General features: G+C 40.3%; 1 protein-coding gene across 2 annotated transcripts; it reads right to left on the bottom strand.

Annotated features, from left to right (window-relative positions):
• Positions 1 to 6,669: 6,669 nt before the first annotated feature.
• Positions 6,670 to 23,461, bottom strand: LOC135242000 (chromodomain Y-like protein 2). Of its 2 annotated transcripts, none has more exons than XM_064312854.1 (7): positions 23,278 to 23,461; positions 19,211 to 19,781; positions 17,626 to 17,801; positions 15,199 to 15,371; positions 13,346 to 13,556; positions 11,487 to 11,630; positions 6,670 to 11,147 (listed from the first exon to the last, which is right to left on the bottom strand). In XM_064312854.1, exons 1-7 carry the CDS (start codon positions 23,299 to 23,301, stop codon positions 10,989 to 10,991), a joined length of 1,458 nt encoding a protein of 485 aa, XP_064168924.1. In that variant the 5' UTR covers positions 23,302 to 23,461; the 3' UTR covers positions 6,670 to 10,988. The 2 variants fall into 2 exon arrangements, with proteins under 2 accessions (XP_064168924.1, XP_064168923.1); XM_064312853.1 differs by having other exon boundaries at positions 17,626 to 17,840; positions 23,278 to 23,459.
• Positions 23,462 to 25,418: the final 1,957 nt, after the last annotated feature.

The raw sequence follows: 25,418 nt of genomic DNA, 5'->3' as shown, positions 1-25,418 counted from the left end.
ATGGACCTTGTTCTGACTGCACATAACACCATTTATTTTATATGAAACCTTTCTCTGTTGTGCAAAATAATCAAAGAATTTCTAAAGCAAAGGTTACCGATACCAGTATAACCAGCAAGCGTTACTTTGATAGGCCAACCCTGCTTGTTTGTTTTTGCTGTGCACATATTTTGCATCGAGTCCTTTACTTCTGCTGCTGGCCTTTTCGGCCTGAGGGGTATTTCACGAAGCTGGCTAACTGAGTAAGCCTGGCTTATGCACTGAGTAAAACCCGGAACAGCTCTTTTTACTTTAGTCCATGTTCCAGATTTGAAGAGGTTCCGGGCTTTACTCAGTGCATAAGCCAGGCTTACTCAGTTAGCCAGCTTCGTGGAATACCCCCCTGGTTTAGTAGATGACATCCCATGTACTGCCCTCCATTACCAAAGTAATGGCATATTTCAAGGTACTGTAATGGTGGAACAAGGTGAAATTAAATAATTTTGTCATCAAATAATAATAATACAAAAAAATAAATAATCATATTATTATTATTATTATTATTATTATTATTGTTGTTGTTGTTGTTGTTGTTGTTATTGGACTGGAGCTTACATTACAATCACTTCAGCAGATGGTCTTACCCAGCGCAGGTTTTCAGACCGCGACAGTTTGTTGTCAAGTACCACTCCAAGATTTCTGGTAGATAACGAGGGTGACAACCAGGGTGAGGGAGAAATCAAGCCGGGTGCGGGACTTGGCTTAGCTTGGCTTGGCTTGCCTAAAATCTCAATTTTAGCCAAGTTGAGCTTTGGGTGATGGTTTGTCATCCAGCTGGAGATTGTAAGCAAGCTGGGGTGCATGTTGAGAACAGTGTATTAGGGGGAGAGTTAAATGTCATCAGCATAGTAATGATAGGACAGGTGATAGTGGAGATGTAGCTAATGACTGCTTTTGTACCTCTAATCCAACAATGGAAAAATAAGTGCTGCTTGGATTTAGGAATGACAGGTGTTCATTGGTAAGGCAGATAGGCAAACACTAAACAATAATCCTTGAGAAAAAAACTGCCTCTGAAAAGTTAATCAACTTTTTTTTTAAATGCACCACCAAGGAAAAGGGTCAAGGCACTCTGTGTCCGGGTGAAAAAACAGAAGAAAAAGCCTTTATTAAATTGGCTAGAATAGAACAAGGCAAAAAGAAGGACAACTGTGTATCGGCACTAGGTCTTCATCAGAGCCATAAAAACAACATACATACTGTAAGCCACACGGGATGGGTACAGGAGCCCATTCTTATTGAAAGCTGTGGGCCTTGTTATATCCAGCCACATATATATATATATGTAATATATATATATATATATATATATATATATGAATTATGATCTTTTATGATGCTTTTATGGTGCCTTTGTATGTAATGTCCTGTCTTTTATATGGACCTTGAGTCCTAAATAAAGTTTTGATTGAGATATATATATTTATATATATATGGGTGAAAAAATAGACAAAAGTCCTTTACTGAATGGGCTAGAACCAGGCAAAAAAAAAAAAGACGGACACTTAAGTCTTCATCAGGGCCATAAAAACAATAGGTGGTACACGCCATTTATAAACCACACCTATTACATTCCACACGTGTCTTGGTAAATGCACACAATATACAACAGAGGGAGCCATAGAGAAGCCATAACATATACAAGAATAGGAGGCTCTCGCAGTCCCACACACTAAAAGCAAGATATAAACAAAAAAAAATGACAGAAATACATACATGCAACAAAAGATACACAAAGAGACCCCCCAGAAACATATAAGTCAAAGGAATGGAAAATAATCAATTTCATCATTTAAACCAGGGAAATGGATGGCACTGAGCGTAACAATCCTATATGTCTCTCTTTGAAGGAGTCTCTTTAATCTATCGCTACCCTGTATACAGCTGGATATAACCTTAAGGCCCGCTGTTTTCAATGAGAATGGGCTCCTGTTCATATCCTGTGTGGCTTACGGTATATGTGTTGTGTGCCACTTATTGTTTTCATGGCCTTGATGTAGATCTAGTGTCTATACACATTGGTCCTTTTTTGCCTTGTTCTATTCTAGCCAATTCAATTCAATAAAGGCTTTTTCATTTATTTTTTTCCATATTGAGACAGGGTGCCTTGGCCTTTTTCCTTGGTGCCGAACTTTTTTTTTTAATTATTTTTTTGAAGTTGATTCACTTTTCTGAGGCGTTTTTTTTTCTTTTCTCAAGGATTATTGTGTAGTGCTTTTTATCACTGTCACTAAGAAAGAAAAAAAATGTATAGTTCTATGATGAGGGGGCTTCATTTTAATGAAACATATTTTCCGTAGTATTCTCATCTTAAATTACATCAACAATTGTAAGTTTTATCACCTTTCAGCTTTTCAAATCTACAATCCTTACTGGGTCGAAACTCCAGACTATCATGAATCTGCCTTTATATTCACAAAAAGAGATGGCCACGTGTAACCCATGATTCAAGACTAAATGTAATTGTCAGAATTCAATATCCATCAGTAGGATCTTTATTCTTTTCAGTTTTGAAAAAATCTAATTTGAAGATGTAACCCAATCCAACTTAAGGACTGAAATATAACTTTGGCAGAGAAAATTTGAGCATGTGTTCTCACCCCCTTATGGTTACGCAAATGTGCTTCATGTGGAAAACTTCAGAAGGCTGACTTGATGAGTTGGTGATAAAGAGCAAATAGATTTGACTGAATATTGAATATTTATTAACATTTCACATACATGTGACTAGTTCTGAAACTGAAACACATTGTCCATTCACTTCTTGTGACACCATTCAATGCCCTTTTCAGTTGCATTTCTATTTTTTTTCTCATTGAAGATACACACACATTTATTGTCATGAGTTCTGACAATGGAAAGTGGTGGGCAGATTTTAGTATCCCTTACATAGTCAGTAACAATAGGAAAATATTGAACCTAAATACAACCCCTGCAACCCCTGCTGATGTACATACAGTGGTTTTGTTGGTCAGCTAGAGGCATCCATTTTACTTCCAGAATAAATAATGACGTAATGCATTATCTCTGTAGTGCATGAGACCTGGGTCCACATTTACACACTGAAAAATGGAATGAGCTGGTCACATAGTTTAAACAATGCTGCAGATACCTGCTGTGGCATTTACATTGTAAATATAGGCATCATGAATGTGTAGTATCCCGTCTTGCCACCAGAGGGTACTTGTAAAACTGAAAGTAAATTTTGTTTAGCTCTGATTTATTTTCCCAGATGTATTTACAGCACAAATTAGTTTTGATATATATATATATATATATATATATATATATATATATATATATATATAACCTACAGCTATTCATACAGCACACACAAAACTAATAACACAACCAATGACTAGTGCAAAACAAATACCATGACCAATCATTGGTCATGCCATTGGTTTTGTGCATGCTAAAAGGTTTTGCATGTGCTAAAGGTCTTGGTATATCAGGCCCTTAATTGGTCATTTATGTATTACAACACTGTGATGTATGCCTTGCCTTCCTGGACAGATCATCGGAAGTACATTTCAAATACTCTTCAGTTTCATTTTGTGTAACAACAAAAATCATCTATTTGATATTTGCAAAACTTTAGAACAAAAATCTCTTATTCAAAGACTTTTTTTTGTGAAAAAAAAAATGAAATCACAGCAGTTTTTTCACAGCAGGTGAAGTGCTCTGTTGGTTCACATTTATGGGTTGCATTTTCCTGCCATAGTTTGGGTACACTTAGACGGCAATATCAAAAGCAATTATTACTTTATGATACTGAATGATCAACTCCATCCCATGTTAACATTTCTTTCCTGCAGAGAGGGCTCCTGTCAAGATGGAAATCTCCCTGTCTACAGAGCTCCAGTAGCCACCTAACGATTCGAGGAGCAGGACAATTATGTTAGCCATATGTCACAGCCTTCTCAGTCACCAGATGTGAACCCAATTATGCATTTCTGAAGCAGCACCAGAGATAGTGCTTCCTGCTTCCAGTAACGGAGCAAGCATTTTCTCTCGGACGAGTGGCGCAGGCTGTTTTTCTGCAGCTCTACCACGGAACATAGAGGCTGTACTGCCCAGGTGTTGCATCTTAACACTCTGTTAAATGACTATGTGGCACCTTGTTAAGTGACTATGCAGATGTTTCCATTTTTGTTGTTCAGTAGCTGAATGTGCATATGCACATGGGATGTCTTACCCCCTATTTATTTACATATAAATGACGGAGTAAACCTTACCATTAAAATAGCATGAAAACCTTCTGTGAATCTAAGCAAGGACATTTTTTCCCAAACATATCTCACCTTTATTTAACAGCATCAATCAAAATGTAAGGTATTATGCAAGGGCTTTCAGTTTCTGTACATTGTCAATTCCAAAATGGACTGAAAAGAACATTTTCATTTAGGCTGCAGGCTTCGTTTAGGGTTCCTGGGGCGGTATGGAGTGACCTTTATTTATTTATTTACTTACAAAGCGTCAGGGCCAGAAATGAGGCGCTGAATCACTGTTAGCGGCTGTCCGCTGCGAGGCCCGCCTCCGCCCCACATTCCCGGCAGCGTGACTCACCGGGGACCCGTGTCCTGGAAATGAGCAGGGAGGACAGCACAGTGTCACAGGCTGAGGCTAGAAATGAGCAGGGAGGAGAGCACAGTGTCACAGGCTGAGACTGAAAATGAGCAGGGAGGAGAGCACAGTGTCACAGGGCAGGCTGAGGCTAGAAATGAGCAGGGAGGACAGCACAGTGTCACAGGCTGAGGCTCTCACACACTGGAGATAAGCAGGGAGGACAGCACAGTGTCACAGGCTGAGGCTCTCACACACTGGAAATGAGCAGGGAGGACAGCACAGTGTCACAGGCTGAGGCTCTCACACACTGGAAATGAGCAGGGAGGACAGCACAGTGTCACAGGCTGAGGCTCTCACACACTGGAAATGAGCAGGGAGGACAGCACAGTGTCACAGGCTGAGGCTCTCACACACTGGAAATGAGCAGGGAGGACAGCACAGTGCCACAGGCTGAGGCTAGAAATGAGCAGGGCGGAGAGCACAGTGTCACAGGCTGAGGCTAGAAGTGAGCAGGGAGGAGAGCACAGTGTCACAGGCTGAGGCTAGAAATGAGCAGGGAGGACAGCACAGTGTCACAGGCTGAGGCTAGAAATGAGCAGGGAGGACAGCACAGTGTCACAGGCTGAGGCTAGAAATGAGCAGGGAGGACAGCACAGTGTCACAGGCTGAGGCTAGAAATGAGCAGGGAGGACAGCACAGTGTCACAGGCTGAGGCTCTCACACACACTGGAAATGAGCAGGGGTGAGAGCACAGTGTCACAGGCTGAGGCTCTCACACACACTGGAGATGAGCAGGGAGGAGAGCACAGTGTCACAGGGCAGGCTGAGGCTCTCACACACTGGAGATGAGCAGGGAGGAGAGCACAGTGTCACAGGCTGAGGCTCTCACACACTGGAGATGAGCAGGGAGGAGAGCACAGTGTCACAGGCTGAGGCTAGAAATGAGCAGGGAGGAGAGCACAGTGTCACAGGCTGAGCTAGAAATGAGCAGGGAGGACAGCACAGTGTCACAGGCTGAGGCTAGAAATGAGCAGGGAGGACAGCACAGTGTCACAGGCTGAGGCTCTCACACACTGGAGATGAGCAGGGAGGAGAGCACAGTGTCACAGGCTGAGGCTCTCACACACTGGAGATGAGCAGGGAGGAGAGCACAGTGTCACAGGCTGAGGCTCTCACACACTGGAGATGAGCAGGGAGGAAAACACCCATGGAGGGTGGACAGTCTGCTTTCCTTTTTTTTTTAAAAAAGTGGTTTTATGAAATGAGAAAACTGCAGAACCAGATGTTTTTTATCCTTCATTTTTACCAGGAAGTCTCATTGAGCTAAAAAGCATTAGAGTTGATGAGGTACAGTTTGACTCCAAACTCACAGAGGTAGAGTAAACCTGTCGACTCATGGAGCATGACTGAACCCACCCCAAATGTCCACAGCCTAAGTAATGTACAAACAGGATTCATGTTAGCCCAGGAACACATGTAGGCCTATAGGAAAATAAAGTGCACAAAAAAACAGAACTTTTAACTACCTATTTTATTGAAAGCAACTTGCCTACAATGTATAAATACTGCATCTTATTCCCATACATGTAAAACACAACTTCTAAGGCACCCAGAAATATGTTCATCTAGACAAAGTTGCTCATAACAAATATACTGTTTAAAAAAATATGAGCTGTTCCTCATGGTAGGAAAATACAGAGATGTGGCTTTCACTCATTCACGCAAGCACACACAGACACACACATATATTCACACAAACAACCATACACAAATTCAGGAAATCAAGGGCACCTCTGTCTTTACAACATTACAACATTTACTGAATCTATATATACCTTCTTTTCAAATATTTATCATAGAATATTTTATTCATCATTAGCAAATTTAACCTAATAGGACACAGCAGAAACCAAGTCCTGCAAGAGGAAAATGAGCCCTCTACATTGGGGCAGCACATATTTTTTCTCATTGCTTTTTTAAATTTCAGTTTATCCCCACAGGACATCCTCAGTTATATCATAACAGTAGGAAAACTGGAAGAAATGATTTATGAGAAAGATGTTGGTGGCAAATTAATCTTTAATACATGAAGAACATAGCACTGCTTTAAAAGATATCGGGGGCTATAAAGTAAAGAAAATCCATAAATTCACTTTTCTTTTGTTTGAACATGAACGTAGACATTCAATTCATTAAAAAAAAACATACCAGTAAAGCAAAATAAAAACTGAAAATCATTAGAACTGTATTCAAATTGGGGAAGAGTTATAATCAATCTTACATGAATGCAAACAGTATAGTGTGTCTGTTGTAACCAACTTTCTTTCACTTAAAAGTATAGCTGGACTGCAAATGCATATGAAATTGCTGCATGAAATGATAACATTGTAAATAAAACCTTCCCTTTTGCCAGCCCGTCAAGCAAAAACACTTAATCTTCCTGGCCTATTTCTTTGAAATACAGCTCACTGGCCCCCACATAGAATATTTCAGCAAAAAAGATATGAAACTAAAATTAATTACTATACACAGATGGCACTTTCTTCATTAATTTTTCAGAAGACACAAGCATATACAGTAATGTGCAAAATACAGAGACCAGTTGTAAGACATATTAGAGTCTATTCAATCCTATTACTTTGCAGTTGGTTGTGCTGCTGAAATTAACTGCTGAAATTTAAGAATAAATCCCAAAGTATGAGGACTGAACTACTCTCACATGGTCGACAGAATAATGTAGAAATGTTTGCATATAATACTCTCCATTCAAAATGAAAGCATTCCTTCAGTATTAAAGCATTATTCTGTGTTCAAACTAATCCTGTGTTTTGGCTATGGGCCAGAATTGTACTGTAAAATTATTCAAACAAATACAATTTCAGAAAAATAAACAGAAATACGTAATATGATATTCAAGTACATTTCCAGAGCAAGTGCATTTCCAGTATTCGCAGTATAACGAACACTCTAAATTATCACATGTTCATAATGAAACATAGACTGCACTCCCCTACCTACAAAGAACAGTTGAACATTGGCCTGGAATCTAATTTAAAAAAAGTTAATTAACCGGACAATAATACCAATGTTACTTCCTTTAGCAATACAAAAGTAATATCCAGAAAACATATTTTATTTAGATAGCACATTTATCTAAAACAAAAAGTGCATGCATGCATACAGGAACAACTGCCTACATAACATTCAATTTCGTCTAGGCTGTATTTTTAAAAATATGGTTACGAAACTATAACATAGTAAAGTTGTATAAAACAATATATATATATATATATATCACCATATTTATAAACATTTACTTTCTGAGTCTGTCACTACATGCAGTTCAACATTATATCCACCACTGATTCACAAATAGAAAAGAACAAACAGCCTATTAACAAAAGTTACAGTGAATCGAGTATTCTGGAAAAAAAACCTGAATATATAATACAATAATTATTTGAACTTACGCAATGTAATTACAAATTACATACAATAAGTCACATCTTTGCCATTCAATATAGTTCATATTTACATTTACCATAAAGAGAGGAAGATCTACTTCCAGAGACTAAATATTTAATGACTGAAGATTTACAACATTTCAGTTGACCAGCAGGAACTACAATATGCAGGTGGAGCAGACTCCATTATTTATCTTACTGAATGCCAGTAAGTCAATTATATATTCACAAATCAACATTATTAAGTTAAAAAAAATAATTCACATTAAGATTCTGCAAAGGCCCCTCAAAGTCTAACTATCAGAAAGGGGGAAAATGAATTCAAAGAAAACAAGCATTAACATATCCACACTAACATAAAGTATCTTATGAAAATAGCATTTCAAAACATTCTGATAGCTTCATTCTCTTCACTGTACAGAATAAGATGCATTTCTTTGTTTTACTGTACACGTTTGTTTAAATCAAATAAATAAATAGAATAAATATGTTTTGTATGTGAACATTGCACACAAATAGAATACATCAGGCAGGATTCTTAGTTGCCAGTTGGAAAGGTGAAAAATAATTCATTAATTTCTATGCAAAAAAAAAAACTGCACTTCAGCAGTCATTTGCTGTAGTTTGCAAACTCATTTTAATCAAGGGCTTCATCATTACAAAAACAAAACTGAGCAAATCCATTTATGAGAAATTCAATTGCCTTTCTTCTGCAAATGTGTATCTTTTTCACAGCATATGGGTAACTTAATTCAAATGAACATCTATCTGTAATTCCAACTCAGGACAAGCCCAGCTGTAATCCTATTTACAACAAGAGTCCTCGTCATTTCCACAACAGATCAAACTATTCCAGGATTCCTCAATCATGGGTCACAGGGTAGCAGCATGATTAGGTCCAATTTTCCCGCAGCACAATTTGGGAATGTAATACTTCCAAAGAAGTCTCCGGGGGGAATTACTCTTTCAAAGGAAAAACAAGTAATTCGCATCTTGAAAGGCGTGACCCTGACCCTGAAGCTGACTGGTTGCTTCTTAGACCACTAAAAAATTCATACTTCTGAGCCTGCCATGAAGGGACACTATGGAGTGTTGGTCTTAATGTGAACAGTGAACATGAAGAAAGGCAAAAAAAATGAACAAGAAATTACACAGGAATTTGTTCTTATACCAGCCAAGCATTTTACACATCATCATTCTGAGATTACAAACAGCCCAATCTTTGACTGCTCCAACAAAGTACACACATACATGAGAGAGAGAGAGAGAGAGAGAGAGAGAGAGAGAGGGGTGGAGTGGATGATGGGACAGGTGCAGCAAGGTTCTACTACTCCCTCAATGTCAATGGTCATTAGATATCCATTCTTGTTTGGCTCTTTAAATACCTCAGTATGTTGTGCAACCAGTCTCGCAAGAGACGGGGGGAGAGAGAGAGAGAGAGAGAGAAAGAGAGGGAGGGAGAGAGAGAGAGAGAGAAAGAGAGGGAGGGAGAGAGAGAGAGAGAGACTGGGACTTGAGATCCTGCAGAAGCCTTTGCTAAACACACAGAATATAAAGAATAAACATCACTGCACTCTGTCCCGCTTTCCTCATTAAAACCCGCATATTCTTTTTTAGGATGCAGTAACATCTCCATTTTAGGTAGTTGGAAGTGAACAGTGCTCATTACATGGTAATTATGCTTGGTAAATATGGCAAATATACCCGTCAATGTTATTTACAGTTCAAATACACACTAGATTAAGCAGTAATTTTCCATTTATTTATATTAAAGGTGCATTCAACTGTAACACTGAGAAACAGCATGATGCTCCTGTACAGCCTAGTGGGATTTTGATCACAGGCCGGGACCTTTATTCTACCCTACCTTCTTCTCACTCATGGCCTTAATTTTACACTGCTCCTACTGTGTACTTGTTCATAAAAAAATATGGTCCTTAATGAACCACATATAATTCATAAATTAATTCATTGTCACATGACTGGAACACACATCAGTAAACATTTTGCCCTTTCTTATATAGCAGAGGAATGTTTCTTGATCAGAGTAAGACTGGGAGCTGCTGGGTGGCTCATCCTGTCAAGGCACTGTTCTAGTGCATGGATGGGCTAATGAATCCGGACCATGCCAGTGCCAACTGTGGCTGGCAGTGCCACAGGACAGTGCACCATTGGCTCTGGCGTCGCCCAGGGAGGGAATGCTGGGGTGATAGCATGTCATCATGCACCAGCTAACTCCCGCAGGTCAATCGAGTTTGGCTGTTGAGCTGCACGTAAAGAATCGTCCTCCAACTGTCTGATGTCTACATGAACCCAATGATAAGAAGCAGCAGCTGACATCACACGCTTTGGAGGAGAGCACCGGATTGTATGCACTCTCTCCCAATCAGACAACGGAGGGTGCGATATGAGCGTCGCAGCATGTACATATTTGGGCATTACAAATTGGGGAGAAAAAGGGGGAAAAGCATAAAAAAGATTATGACATTTCCCAGGAAAGCTTTGGTTTCCAAAACATATAGGACCTCACAGCATCTAGTACAAAAAAAACAACAAACCAACATAAATGTGTCTCTTAGTAAACAATTTTTTTTGTCATTTGGGAATATGAATTATCCTGATGTCTTTTTCATCGAATAAATAAAGCTACAGTGTAACAATAAAATCTCCACTCTGGTGGAATGTAACATCAGAGGTCCTCACAAGCGAGCCGTCAGGACGGGAACCGGGGGCGACGAAAAATGACGCACCCTCAGGACAGGTTCCATGGAAACGGCACACTTATGTCACATGACTGCCCGCCTCTGCTTCCTATGGGGCACAAGCCTGTCACAGGGACGATCCAGTGAGGTCTATCGGAACAGTGTTTGCCACGGCGACGCCCCAGAGGGCATCGTGACTGCCGGCAAAGGGCACTCAGCCTTCGTGTATCTTGTCCTGCAGGCAGCTGAAGAGCGAGTCCAGGCCTTTGGTGGAGCTCCACAGCTGCCGCAGCATCTGGCACTCCCTCTCGTTCACCTCCTCCAGCAGCGACTTCAGGAAGCTCCGCACCAGGCCCTTCGACTCCTCCAAAACCTACCCAGGGGAGAAAAAGACAGGACGGACTACGTCAGGTAAAAAAAGCAGTCAGGCGTATTTTCTTACCAAAGCCCTTCCACCACATTCTGTACAGAAAATGTAACTCCTTGAAAACATTGTCCTTGACCTTGGAAACTTACTGTACCCAAGCTTATGATGATCAGACCTAAATTATATTATTTATTTATGTAACAAGATACAGATACTTTCATTAGATTTGAGACAGAACTGATCTAGCAATTTTTCACACAGAATAACTGACTGCCCTAATAGTATGCACTCCAACTGAGAAAAAAAATTCACAATTCTTCTAATGTTTTCGTAAGGAGATCCTACCACAGCACTGCAGGTGGCCATTTCCTTCACACGCAGCATCACTTCCTGGCTGAAGGTGGACGGCCAGAAGACCTGGGACACTAGTCCCCGACCGCACGCCTCCTGTGCCGTGAGCTTCCTCCCACAGAACAGCATCTCATTAGCCTGCCACGGTGAGGAGGAGACAGTGTGTGTCACACTCGTACCTTTCAACGACCGATAGCATTGTAAAGTAAGTGCCATCATAACTTTATACAAAAATATCTGAGTATAAAATTCCATTAGCACCCACAATACTGCTTCCCCAGCACACACACACACACACACACAGGCCATTACAGTACACGCACAAACTAACATCCTAACAACTTCAGAGCCCATTAAGCTCTGTCACAAGGCTGTTCGTTTGCCTCATGACTCTGTCTACCAGGTGTGCTGAATAATCAGCTTCCCTGTCTGGGATGTAAACATTGCATTTTTCTCAGTGAAAACAAGCACTTCTCTGGTAAAGAAGGGTAAAGAACACCACTGTGATATTTCATCGCACGATAAAAGGTCAAGACCAAACCAGCATGACAATAGAGGCCCTACTGGCACTATCTTAACCTGATCTGCTCATTTTTGTAAAATCTGCTTGGCTCTGAACAAATCTGCCAGTACGGCTATCTTCATAAAGGGCCAACCTGGTGGCGCATCCAGGTAAAGCACCTGTTCTGAGTGCAGTGGTATGCCCCGCCCATCTGGAAGGACTGTGGATGGACTGTGACTGAACCATATAGGCAAGTGAACCACTGGCCTCAGCAGCATCCAGTGATGGTTTCCATTTGCAGTGTATTCTCTGGTTCACTATGCTTCAGTGCCTCCTTTTGTTTATAAGTTATCTGCAGTGTACCTGTGCCAGCTGCATAAGTCCCACAGTGGACTGCAGAACAGAATTAAGAAACAGCTTTCTGAATGTGTTTGCCAAAGTGCACGGCCGTCTATGCTCTCCCCAGCTGACAAAGGGCATTAAAGTATTGGGAAAGACCAAAAAATACGACTGGTCATTCCAGATCAGGATAAAAGCAAAAATCGTGGATAAAAAAAATCTCTGCATGGGCTGCAGAGTGGCTGATCTCATTATGACACCCCTTGTTTCCTTTTTTATTTACTGTGATAGATCCCTCATTACATTTCTGTTACATCCATGTCACAGATTAAATTGACCTCATTTGATTTTAGCCCTCTGGAGTGTGGATGGACAACACCGTCTGGCATGGATACCATGGAAAGAGTACTAATCTGGCACTAATCTGATCTAATCTGATATGAAGTCTTCGCCAGTGCACAGGGAGAAAACATGGTTAAAATAACAAAAGGTAGTTCATAAAACCTAGACTCACAAGATGCCAAAAATAAAACTACCATTACTGTCATTGAACTGTCAAATTAAAACAAACTGTAGCTTCAGAGTGTAATATTTCTTCATCACATATACAGTGCCGTGAATAAGTATTTTCCCCCTTCTTGATTTCCTCTATTTTGCAGGTTTGTCTCACAGAATGGTTTCAGATCTTTCGACAAAACGTAATATCAGACAAAGGGAAACAGAGTAAACACAAAACACATTTTTTAAATGGTTGATCTTTAGCAGCAATAACTGCAGCTCTATGCTTCCGATAACCATCTGATATCATAAAGGGGCAAACACCTTTTCACGACACTGTGGATAATGTGACATAATATCCACAGAATATAATGTGATAACGGCACCACCCATGAAATTGTGGGAACATTACATCATATTATTTCAGTGATGCAGAAACACGAGACAGCAGGAAGTGAGCTGGCGCCAGGCCCTTGGGTGGCGTGTCGTACGCTGTAACGAAGCCGTCACTCACCAGGGCCACGCCCAGTATCTGGGGGAAGGTGTAGGAGGCGCACCCGACGGGCGTCAGGCGCACGGTGGCGCAGGGCGTCTGGAACCAGGCTTTCTCGCTGGCCCACACCACGTCACACAGGGGAAGGATGGAGGCTCCCAGCCCCAGAGCCGGCCCGTTGATCGCCACCACGATGGGCTTCTTAAACTGAATGAACGCTTTCACAAAGTCCCTGCAATCGCACACACACACAAAAAGCAAATGCTCCTTAGCCTGATAATCCCCTGTTTAACCTGTCATTCCTTAATTTTCATAGATATGTACAGGCACAAAAAAAAGCAGCAGGGAAAGGAGTTAATTTAGTTTTGGATGGAAATGTCACCGCCGTTCTCACTCCCTTGTTGGAGTCCCGCCGTCTTCACATAACGAGCGAGATGGCTTTAAATGCAAATGTATTGTAATGAGCGGCTGATTAGGGTGAAGAGCGCTTGCTGTGTTCTTCCCTCTGTATAACTACACACAGTAGCTTGGGAAGAGGCTGAGGAGGCAGGCGTGCCACGGCAGTGCTAATCTGCTGCGTGGCCTGACACAGACCGGCATACTGTGCCTGTGCACTGCCTGAAGAAGTGCTGCCCACACACAGTCTACTACAGACAGAACCATTTCACACACAGTCTACAGACAGAACCATTCCATACACAGTCTACAGACAGAACCATTCCACACACAGTCTACAGACAGAACATTTCCACTCACGGTCTACAGAGAAAACCGTTCCACACACACACATTCTACTACAGACAGAGGCGTTCCACACACAGTCTACTACAGACAGAACCATTCCACACACAGTCTATTACAGACAGAGGCGTTCCACACACAGTCTACTACAGACAGAACATTTCCACACACAGTCTATTACAGACAGAACATTTCCACACACAGTCTACTACAGACAGAACTTTTCCACACACAGTCTATTACAGAGAGACCATTGCCACACAGTCTATTACAGAGAGACCCATTTCCACACACAGTCTACTACAAACAGAACATTTCCACACACAGTCTATCACAGAAGGTGACTGTAAGGAGCAGACCAAAAAGTAGCAATTTTAATGAGAAGTAGTATCTCTTAATAAGATATGAGAAGGAACAAAGGACAGATTACACTCTTCTGTCTTTGTTTGTCTTGATCAGGCAGACATGTTGGGACCAAACAGTGTCCAAACAAATTAAAGGTACGCATAACATTCTGAAAAATTCATAGGAAAAGAAGCATTTTTTGCTAATTCTCTTTGAAAGTAAGACAAAGGACTCCATCAAGAAGAGTGGAAGATTGCCTTCGCTGGGTTGACGGTATGCAATTATGTCCGCCCACATTCTCCATCACAAAGGAAGCAAAAGTTTTTTGCTCTATGAATGGGTGCACTCATAGAAGAGCCAATGGCGTGGGGGGGGGGGGGTGTATGTATTTACCACACATCAGAGAGAGCCTAGGATTGCCCTTATCTCACCTCTCCTGGATTCTTGGGTTCGCATAAACTCCTATCAAACCAAAACGCTATCCTGCGTTCTCATCCTGGTTTAACCTTGAGCCTAAATGCATTTTTTCACAGGTAAGGTAAAATTCTCCTTTATTTTTTTGGACAAACGCAATATTGTTTTCAATAAAACTCTTCCTGTCGCAAACTGAGGGCCAAGTCAAAAGTCTACCAGAAACAACAGTTATAAAAGGCTGTTGTCTCTAAAACACCTTAAGAACAAAGATATGGTTTTCCACCATGATGAGCTTTTACTGCTCCCTGAAGCAGGGCAGCCTGTACTGGAGAACCGGAGTACGGACACGCGCAGAGAGGGCGGGGCTTCGTTACCGTATGGTCTCAGTGATCCTGCAGCTCTCTTTCCTCCGGTCCTTAGACAGCCGCCCAATGAGGTAGGTGCGGTCCAGCCCACTGCAGAAGACCCCGCCCACCGCGCTGAGGAGGAGCAGCTTGCTGCTGTCCACCGCCGCGTTCCCCAAGGCTCGGCACACCTCCTTCATTATCTGTGGACCAATGAGACGAAGGGAGGGGAGGGACTAAAAAACGGGGTCTCTCAACCAGAGTGCCGTCATAAATCCCCACTCCTTTTCAGCGGGACAGACACCCATTTATTATATTCCACAAAAACGATAACACATACGCATTCAAGTTTAAGTTTCTAACGTGCACTACCGAAGCTTACTGTCATCTGTTACAATTTGATTGTTTCCTATGACCTAATTTAATCAGACACCACAAACTCAGTTTAACATTTTCTGCAGATCCAAAATCCAAGAAATGTACACTGTATTTAAATGCTACACAATTTTATTGCTCAAAGACAAAGACTATCCCACACAAAATAAATAGCTATATTTTATCGTTATTCGTTTAATTAATTGCTTGATTGATAATAATTGGAAACGGAAACAGGTTGAAAGTAATCATCATTTAAAGGTAAGGTTACTGAGGGCCTGCTTCTACATCCCATGATATGTGACTGTCGTGCAGTGTGCTCACATAAGAGCCACCAGGATCAATGATATCCATGACCTACGAAGACAGTACATAATATCAATATCAATTAAGGGCTGGGAATGCAAAGTGCCTTTCAGACAGTAACACAGTCACAGCCACAATAAGAGGGCTGTCGTGACCTGTGTGTTCCTATGACTGAGGAATAAATTGACAGTATGCTTTTTAAAATGCACAGCACTAATTATGTTGTGAATGAACTAATGGAAGTTAACAAAGTCAACGTGAAATGTGATGCCGTGGACTGATTTCAGATTCTGCTATTTACCTGCCATACAGGATATGATTTAAAGAACACAAACATCACTGACCGTTAATGAAACCTCTGATTTAATATTTTATTTGATAATCTTCAATTCTGAATTTCAGCGTTTCCCACAGCAGGCATTGAGAGCAGTGATTAAGGTCTGCGCAATAAGCTTTCTAAAGTAACATGCCTGGCAAACAGAGCTGAGCTGTGTAGGCACACATTTTATTACTACTCTGCATTTTGAACAGAGAACCAGACCTTGCTCAAATATCTGAAATCCTTGCATCTATGAACAGCCAATGAATTCAAATAAGGGTTACCAATGTGCACTGCAAACATTTCCACCAGTTACAGTCAGTAAAATTGAATACTGGATTATTTTAAAAAAGAGAACACGTGTCCATTAGTGTTGATACGTATCTGACCATGGCCTATGGAGATTTCACTCCAATTTTAGCCTTTCTAAATAAAAATGTAGTCTTCCTTTGTGCTGAGATGCATTAAGAAACATGAAAGAGAATTCAGATGTGAACTACATCTGTGCTGCAGTTACTTCGCCCTGTTTTGCATAGTAACACCATGCAAGCACAGCAAATGTGTAATTAGAAACCCCCTCTCAGGTATGACTCATTTATTATACCACAGAAACAAGATTCACAGATCTCACTGTGAGGAGGCTTAAATGGTAAGACACTTTAGGCTTGGTAAGAATTTCGTGAAATGACCATTTCAGGCTTTCACGCTTACTTTGTAGGAATTCACAAGATGATCAATTTTACTGCAAGAAAAATTTTCCAGTTGTTCTCCAGTTTTTTTCCCAATATTATTTGAGTTTTAAAACAATGGAGTTCAGCCATTTTTTTTAGTACCAGCAGTACCAGAAAGGCACTGTCCCACCTGGTGTTTAAACTCATCCCACAGGAACAGTACACTTTCCAGGCCTCAATAACATTCCTTTCCATACTGGCTGTTACTGTCTGCAAGCGATGAGGGTGTGACAAAACTCACTACGTCAGTTTGGGATACCACAATGAATGAATTAAATTAGATGGCAAGGAAAGTGACTTACATTAATGTGGATTAATTGCATAATCATTGGACATACATAATCAATGTATCTTCTGCAATCAAAGTCCAAAAAGACATGCAGCCCAGGATCTACAGATAAAAATGAGCCTCCCCGGCTAAATCCAGCACATTTACAGGAATATTATTGATGCATTATCGATAAATTAAATTAAAATAACTCACCCCCCACACACACACGAAAAAATAAATTAAAAAATTGGATACAACACACCAAATTGAAATCTCAAGACATTGAGAAAGCTCTCAACTGGCGATTCCATAGTTTGAGAGTCACAGTTCATACAAATGAAATTCATTTTAACTAAATTTCCGACACAGCACTTTAATCAGAGTTCTGTGTAAACCTGTCTGAGCTACAGTACCTGTACTTGACACTGAAATGGCTCTACAGCAAACAGCCTTACCTCTGGGGTGAGTGCATTGTTGGCAGATGTTTGGCTGGACAGCAGTATGTGTGTGAAGCCATCTTCTTTCCTCACCACAATGTCCCGGTATCGACAGTTGCTCTCATTCTGTCGAACATTGTACCTCAGTCTCTTGTCAAATACGTAGCCGTTCTCCCCCACCAGTTTCCGTTTCACTGAGGGCAAATTAAGTCCACCATTTGAAAGGGCAGACCCTGTTTTAAAACATAATATGAGAAGGAAGTAGGCACATTCATATTCTGGTCCCTTTGCAGCAGAAATATCATGTGCACAAACAGCCCTCTAAGTCGGAAAGTGCAGTATGAAAACAACCCACAAACGGATGGACTGACAAACTGTCTAGGGTGTGTTCCTGCCTCTCACCCATTGCATACTGGGATAGGCTCCAGCACCTCCCGTGACCATGACCAACTGCATTTTTATGTATATGTACACACGTTGACCATGCTTAGTAACATACTCAATTTTAGGTCTTAGGCTGACATCTTATAGGCCTAGGTCTTTGATGTGCATTTGTAATCATACTATATAAATACCCATTGTCAAGCTGAATACATAAAGACACAACAAATTTACATCACTTGTATGTCTGTGAATGATCTATTACCGACCCAGTGTAAGTATGTTCTTCATTTGTGTTGTGATACTGCCATCTTGTGGTTGTTTGGTGTCACTGCCATAGTTATTAGCTACATTTGGCTAAAACTAACCATTCAACGTTATTACTCTGCATTTAATCTGTGAAGCCACATACTGTATGTGCATACATACATAATGCAACTATAGCATGCATATAAAAATATGTTTTCAGGCTGAACACAAAGTTTCAATGGATTAACATCACTGCTGTGTGTATATGCACAAGCATTTAGCAGGTACTTGGTAGGTATTTTTGTCCTAAAACAAGCACTTTGTAACTGTTTAGAGTAATTGCACTGTATTCTTTTTTGACTAAAACAAACAATTCTGCATATTACATTTTATAACATTAGCAAGTGATGTCTAAAAAGATCATTTTTTTTGCGAAAAACACAATGCACAATAATCACTTTAGACTTCTTTAGACTGCACTCTCTTGGTTTGCTACTGTGGTTGTTGTGCACGCAGTGGTGTACGCGCAAAATGTTAATGTAATCATGTTGTACCTTCTACATTAAAGAGCAACAGAAGCTTTAATGAATTTTGAAGACAATGATCAAGAAATACTATGGCCCTCTAGTGGTGGGAAATATTAATTCTTTGGTTTTACTACTGTTTATTGTTACCATCTTCTGCTTTAAAATGTGCAGTAAATATAAATCAAAATACAAAGAGAAAGCATTCAGTTTGTCAATTTAAATGTGTTATTCTGCCTTTGAAAAATTCATATGTTAAGGCTGAGTGGGAAATTACCACTACGATTTACTCAGGTTCCGTTGGTCTAATAATACATTTTGTCAAGAGAATTGAAACCATTCAGTGAAACAAATAAGCAAAACAAGAGGGAATCAGGAAGGTGGCGAATACTTTTCCACAGCACTGTAAAGTAATATGAGAGAAAGAGAGAAAAAAACAAAGACCATACCTAATTCATTCATGATGGGAGCCTCTCTCACGTCAATGTCCCCCAAAATTTCATCTGCTCTTCCACTGGAGGGGATTTTGTGCACTTTGGTGGCATTCCTGTAGCGCATAGGATCCAGGACCCCATTTTGTAATCCGTTGTGCGGCCTCCTGAAGGACAGGAACTGCAGGTCTCCGCGCGTGCCCCCGTACGCCGCGGGCTTGGCCGCCTTGTCCGCGGCCGCGGCCTGCTTGGCGACCGGGGCCTTTCTCTGTTTCTGCGACGCCGCGGCGCTAGCGCTAGCACTAGCACTAGCCCGTTTCTTCTTCTGCGGCTCCCAGCGGGCCCTCACCGCCTGGCTGTCCCCCGCGTGGCCGAAGAGGGGCGGGCCCGCCCGGCAGCCGTGCCGGCCCTGCTTGGAGCGCCGGTGCCTGTGCAGGTGCAGGGCGTTGAAGCGGTCGATGAACTCCTCGCAGTGCAGCAGGTGGTGCTCGGGCTCCCAGGTGTCCTCGCTGCGTCCGTAGCCTTTCCACCGGATCAGGTACTCCCACTTCCCCTTTTTGGTTTTCCGCCTGTCCACTATTTTCTCCACCTGTCGCAGAGATTTGAAGAAAAGAGAGCGTCAGCAAAATTAATTGTGACTCCAGTTTTTGACAAACAAAATCTCAACGGCTAAGAATCACTGACATTCCTAACCTCAATAGCTGCCTCAATAGCTATTCAAGTCATTTAATTCTCAAAGGAAGTTATAAATGTTGCGATGCAAAGCAAACAATTTTTCTGGCAAACCTGAAAAGGATATCAACATCGTATCAATATCATGTGAAGAAGTAATTGCTCCCGCAAACTTTTACTGGTTGCACCACCTTGAGCAGCAATAACTTAAACCAAACGCTTTCTATAATGTAATATCAGTATTTCATATCGCTGGGGAGGAATTTTATCCCATCCTTCTTTGCAGAACTGCTTTAATTCAATTGATAGGTTTTCAAGAATGAACCATTCAATGTAACAAATATGAATTAATAGAGGAAATCAGGAAGGGGGCAAATGCTTCCTGGCAATATATATTTTAAATGGGGCCTTCTGTTATGAGAAATAAAACTAAATTTTAAAAATGACATGAACCTAATCTGATAAATAAAAAACAGTACCCCCACCCCAATGTTCACTGTTAGCACAATAAAGGCTGCAACAGATTTATTTCTTAAAATAAATTTGGATATTTCTCCAATTGTCACAAAACACAATCTACCAAATAATAATTTAATTTTATTCCTACAAATTAGGCATTATGTCCTTCCTATATATTCCTCAAAGAAGCAGAATAGATTTGGTTCAGTAATCGCAACTGAATGCAAATTAAACATCATTTGGAGGTTTGAAGTCATGAATAACCTCCCATATGACCTTAAGAATCGAAAAAACACCAAGCTTAGTGAAGAGCTTTCGCAGGATAAATGGGATGGCAGCATTGAAACTAGTATACTATTCTTCCCCATGCGCTCATCATAGTCTGACATTGCTTAGGTTTTTATGATGGGCTAACCTCACAGATTTAAAACTCTGCCAATATTTACTGACCCATTTTAAGCCCTTATTGATTTATTTGGAGTTCAGCCATTCAGCATTGCTTTACCAAACAAACCATTCATTTTTGTAACTTTTGCAATGCTCATCCCTGCATTTGATTAATTTAAGGGTTTTGCAGTCTTATTGTATTTACTTTAAACTATTTAATAATCAAAATTGTTTAATAATCAGTGAGTATTTATTTCCTAAATGTACATGTTTCTCTTTTATTTCAATGTGAATTTTATTTCTTTCTGTCTTGTCACATTGGTTTTCTGTTATTAGGAACATAAAGTGGGAACTGGCGAGTTTATTTTCACAGTGGACATAAATACCCCTGAGCGACTGGTGAATACGTATTGAATTTAACTGCAAAAATCCAAAATTGTAATCAATGAAGTTCACTGAAAATAATGACACTGGTTGTAAAACATATTATTTGCAGATAGCTAGTCAATTAAACATTAGTCAGCAAATTAAACATTCGTTTGTCAATTAAACATTAGTCAGTAACACTTCAGTAACTCGGCAACTACCCACCTGTTGCCGCCCCCACTCCCTAGAAAAGAAGTGCTAAGTGCTTGCCAATAATTGGTGTGTACTGAATTTCTGTAACAGAAGTCTAGCAGACTCTTCAAAGCATTCTTGAGTAAAAGGATCTTTCCACAGATTGGGAAACCTTGGTTCCGTAAAAGCAATGTCCTGACTGCACAATACCCATTGTTACGTAGCACAAATTATGAACCTACTGGAAAATAGTTCCATGTGCTTTTGTGGCATAAACACTCCATACAGTGCTTGATGCTGCTTCTTTTGAAAAAGAAAAGATGACTCCTTGTTCTTGTTCTGATGAATCATGGGTCTACATCAGAATTCAGGAATGCTAATACTTTAGAGGGGTTTAAATATGGTTCTCCCAAGTGTATTGTGTTAGCCAGTGGAAAACATCACACAATTACTTTGAGATGACTGGGCAGTGCTCACTGAAAAATCCTCTCTAATACGATCTTGGACTCCTCTTCCTTTATTTTGTGACTGAATAACATTCTCTATGAAGACAACTTGATCTTTAATGGATCCAGGCTAATGTGGGTTCCAGTGATTCACCATAAGTGAAGGCTTTGAATTCTAGGCTTGATTATGATTTCTGGTGTAGAGCCAATAACATTGGTCATAAAAACAGCAATGGCATTTTAATTTGACAACTTTATTTTCTTGTATATCCGGCACCTGCATTTCTGACATTAGATAATGTAAAGAAAAATTGGGTAGTTGGAGGAAGACTAGTGTGCCATTTATGAATTATTGTAAACCATGTTAATGCAATGCTTACAATAAACACAGTAATAAAAACAAAAAAAAGTGCAATATATTGTAAAACAATCAGGATATTCACAACAATGGCACACCATCATGTTGCCCAGATGGTGCACCATGAAATAGCCTATGTTTTCCTCTCAACTTGAATTAAAGACCACAGACGTTCATACAAACCAAACAGGATACAGGCTATTCACAACAATGGCACACCATCATGTTGCCCAGATGGTGCACCATGAAATAGCCTATGTTTTCCTCTCAACTTGAATTAAAGACCACAGACGTTCATACAAACCAAACAGGATACCTCACGTCAGGAACAGGAACTGTTTCACTTCATGCCCTGGCATTAACAATTTAAAATTTTAATTTGTGCTGCCTGACAGAGTAGTGTCTTGAATTGGTTGTGAAGTTGTAAGTGATAGCCTATATCTTGGAAATGGGTTTTAAGTTAACCCATTTCCAAGCTATGTTGGCTGAGTACAGTGGGTGTTTCAACCCAGTATACAAGAAACGCCGAACATATTGTCACCAGGACATCATTCTTACAGGTCAGAATTAAAGTAAGTACTGTGCGTCATAAAGCATCTTCCAACCAGCAGTATTCAAAAGCACGCGGACATGTACTCAGTTAAAGTGAACCTTGCATCATAACGACGGAAACTGCGCAGGGCGAAATGACTACCAATCAACAAGCCAACTTTTAATCAGAAACTGTCTTCCAAACATGCAACGTCAAGCATATGCAATAAAAACATACAAATAATATTAAAGCAAATACATCGAATGTGCAGGAAAAAACACCACGAAAAATTAAGAAGCATAAACATATTCTGGCTTGTTCAACGCTGAAATCACCTCGTCTTTGGTATGCTCTATGTTGTATCTCTGTTGTATCCATATGTCATGTTTCCTCTTTACTACGACTTTTAAGACTGATTGATAGAGTGTGTGTGTATGTCTTCATATTCTGCCTGGGCCTGTTTAATATAAGCCGAATTCAAAGTATCTGAAGATAGAAAAAGGGGAAAACCCGAAAAGGGTCGTCTTCATATTGCTTAAGGTTCCATAGTTTTTTTGGGGTGTTAAAGAGCCTATGCTGCTGTGTGTTCTACACACGGTGACCTACCTTTATTTCAGAATTCCATCATTTACCGTCTAAAAAAAGTATAACACTTGCCAAGGTTTTACAATACCTCGTAAAAGTCTGCTGAAGCCATGCTGTCTTGCGGAACTTGCGCTGTACTGTATGCTTGCCTGTCTTGCTGGCGTTCGGAGCTCACTCGGCGAGGTATCTGTGAGAAAGTAGCCTACCAATAGACGGTATTAGCAAACTGCCTTGTTATTCTGAGCCAGCCGCAGTAGCAGATCAGCAGACAGCGTCAATCGAGCCCGGCTCGATAGATCGCACTTCATTTAGAACAAACAAGTAGGGGGAAATTGGGCGGTGCTGTTTACGCACCACGAACGGGTTTACTGGAAATTGTCTGCCGGTTCATCTGTTTGTCTCTCCCATACATTGTAGACATTGTCTCGTGTTGTTTCCACGGTCATGGCTATAGTGCGACACCACAAGGTGCAGCCTAAGCTGTGCTCTGATTTGTTATGGTCTGAACTGTTGATTGTTTGGATCATGTTTGGATAACACTGTATCTTTATTTATTTATTTTGAAATCAAAGTTCCTAGTTTATTTGGCACACCTTCGCAACAGATGCACCACTAAACATCATCCTGGTCTGCCACTGACAACATTTTAAAGGAAGCCACATTTGTCAATCCTCTAACAAAACTATATGTAGGTCTGCAATTTCATTCATGTACCGCTATAGCATTTTAAGGTAAAGTTAGATTTTCATAAATATCGGAAATGATCAGAAGAAATTACTCACACATGTGGCCTATGCTAAATGTGGTTGAGTTGTATCACACCCTCTGTAATATTGTTTACAAGTTGTAAGACAATTCATTATTATGATTGACCATATAGCCTTTGAATTGCACAGTTTAATAAACAAAAATTTCACCCCAAAAATACCTTCATATTTCACTTCTCCGTGTCAATAAGTTCATCTTTAAGTGCACACCACTTATTTATATTTGAATTACATATTGCTGATGTGAATGCACCACAAAACCATTTTTGCTACTTGAAGGTGGCACAGCCACAAAATTATAACCAGTTGTGATTCATGAACTTGAAGTGTTGGAAATCTTACAATTCAACAAATCATTACCGTCAACCTGGTTCCTTTTTCTTTCCTTTATTTTATTGATTTTGTGAATGCGATTTCTTCTCTTCAGCTCCAACAACTCAACCAAGAAGTCACAAATGATCCCAGAAGAACATCCAAAGAACTGCAGACCTCTCTAGGCTCTGTTAAGGTCAGTGTTCATGACTCTGCAATAAGAAAAGACTGGGAAAAAATGGGATCCGTTGGTGAGTAGCAAGGTGGAAAACTCTGCTAACTAAGAGAAACATCAGGGCTTGTATTTATAAAAAATAAAGGACCTGGATGATCCCCAAGCCTTTTGGGATAATGCTCTATGGACAGATTAGTCAAAAATGGACATTTATGGATGACACAAGTCCCATTATGTTTGTCGTAAAGCGTTTCAAAGTGAGGGCATTATACTAAAAGTCAAACATGGTGGTTGTTATGTGATGGTGTGGAGGTGCTTTGCTGCCTTGGGACCTGTACGACTTGGCATTATTGAAGGAACCCTGAATTCTGCTCTGTACCAGGAAATTCTTAAGGAGAATGGTCATTTGTCTGTGAAGCATAATTGGGTTATGCAGCAAGACAATGGTAAAAAAAAAAAAAAAAAAAAAAACAAGTCCCCATCTGAATGAGAAGAAGAAACAAAGTTAAAGTTTAGGAGTGGCCTAGTCAAAGTCCTGACTTGAACCCAATAGAAATTCTGTGGCAGGACCTGAAATGAGCAGTTCATGCTTAACTGTTTTATAAGCCTTCCAATTTGTCGGAATTAAAACAATTCTGATATCAAATTATATGAAGCATTTGGTTGCAGTCATTGCTGCTACTGTAAACGTGGTGCAATCACTTATTAAGTTTAATAAATTACTTTTTCACATGGTTGATATGGGTGTTTTGTGTTTACTCAGGTTCCCTTTGTCTAATGTTATATTTTGTTTAAAACTCTGAAACCATTCAGTTTTACAAATATGCAACAATAGAGGAAATCAGGAAGGGTTATTGTGACAGTAGTACCTTAACAGGATACATCTGACGCAATGTATTATTTTTGTATGTAATGGATATATATAATGGAGTCTGACATGGTAATTCAACATTTATTTGAAATCATGTAATCCGT

This window comes from Anguilla rostrata, chromosome 16 (genome assembly GCF_018555375.3).
Source record: "Anguilla rostrata isolate EN2019 chromosome 16, ASM1855537v3, whole genome shotgun sequence".
Taxonomy (NCBI): domain Eukaryota; kingdom Metazoa; phylum Chordata; class Actinopteri; order Anguilliformes; family Anguillidae; genus Anguilla; species Anguilla rostrata.
The sequence above is the reverse complement of the archived record's forward strand: the minus strand, read 5'-3'. Positions and strand labels throughout refer to the sequence as shown.

What these genes read in the sequence shown, in the direction of transcription:
- LOC135242000 (XM_064312853.1), bottom strand. Translation starts at nt 23,301, where the DNA reads ATGGCTTCAGCAGACTTTTACGAG. An exon ending in TCCCATCATGAATGAATTAG is followed by an intron (nt 17,841 to 19,210) that starts GTATGGTCTTTG and finishes GTTTTAAAACAG; the next exon opens with GGTCTGCCCTTTCAAATGGT. An exon ending in ACAATGCACTCACCCCAGAG is followed by an intron (nt 15,372 to 17,625) that starts GTAAGGCTGTTT and finishes ATTGGTCCACAG; the next exon opens with ATAATGAAGGAGGTGTGCCG.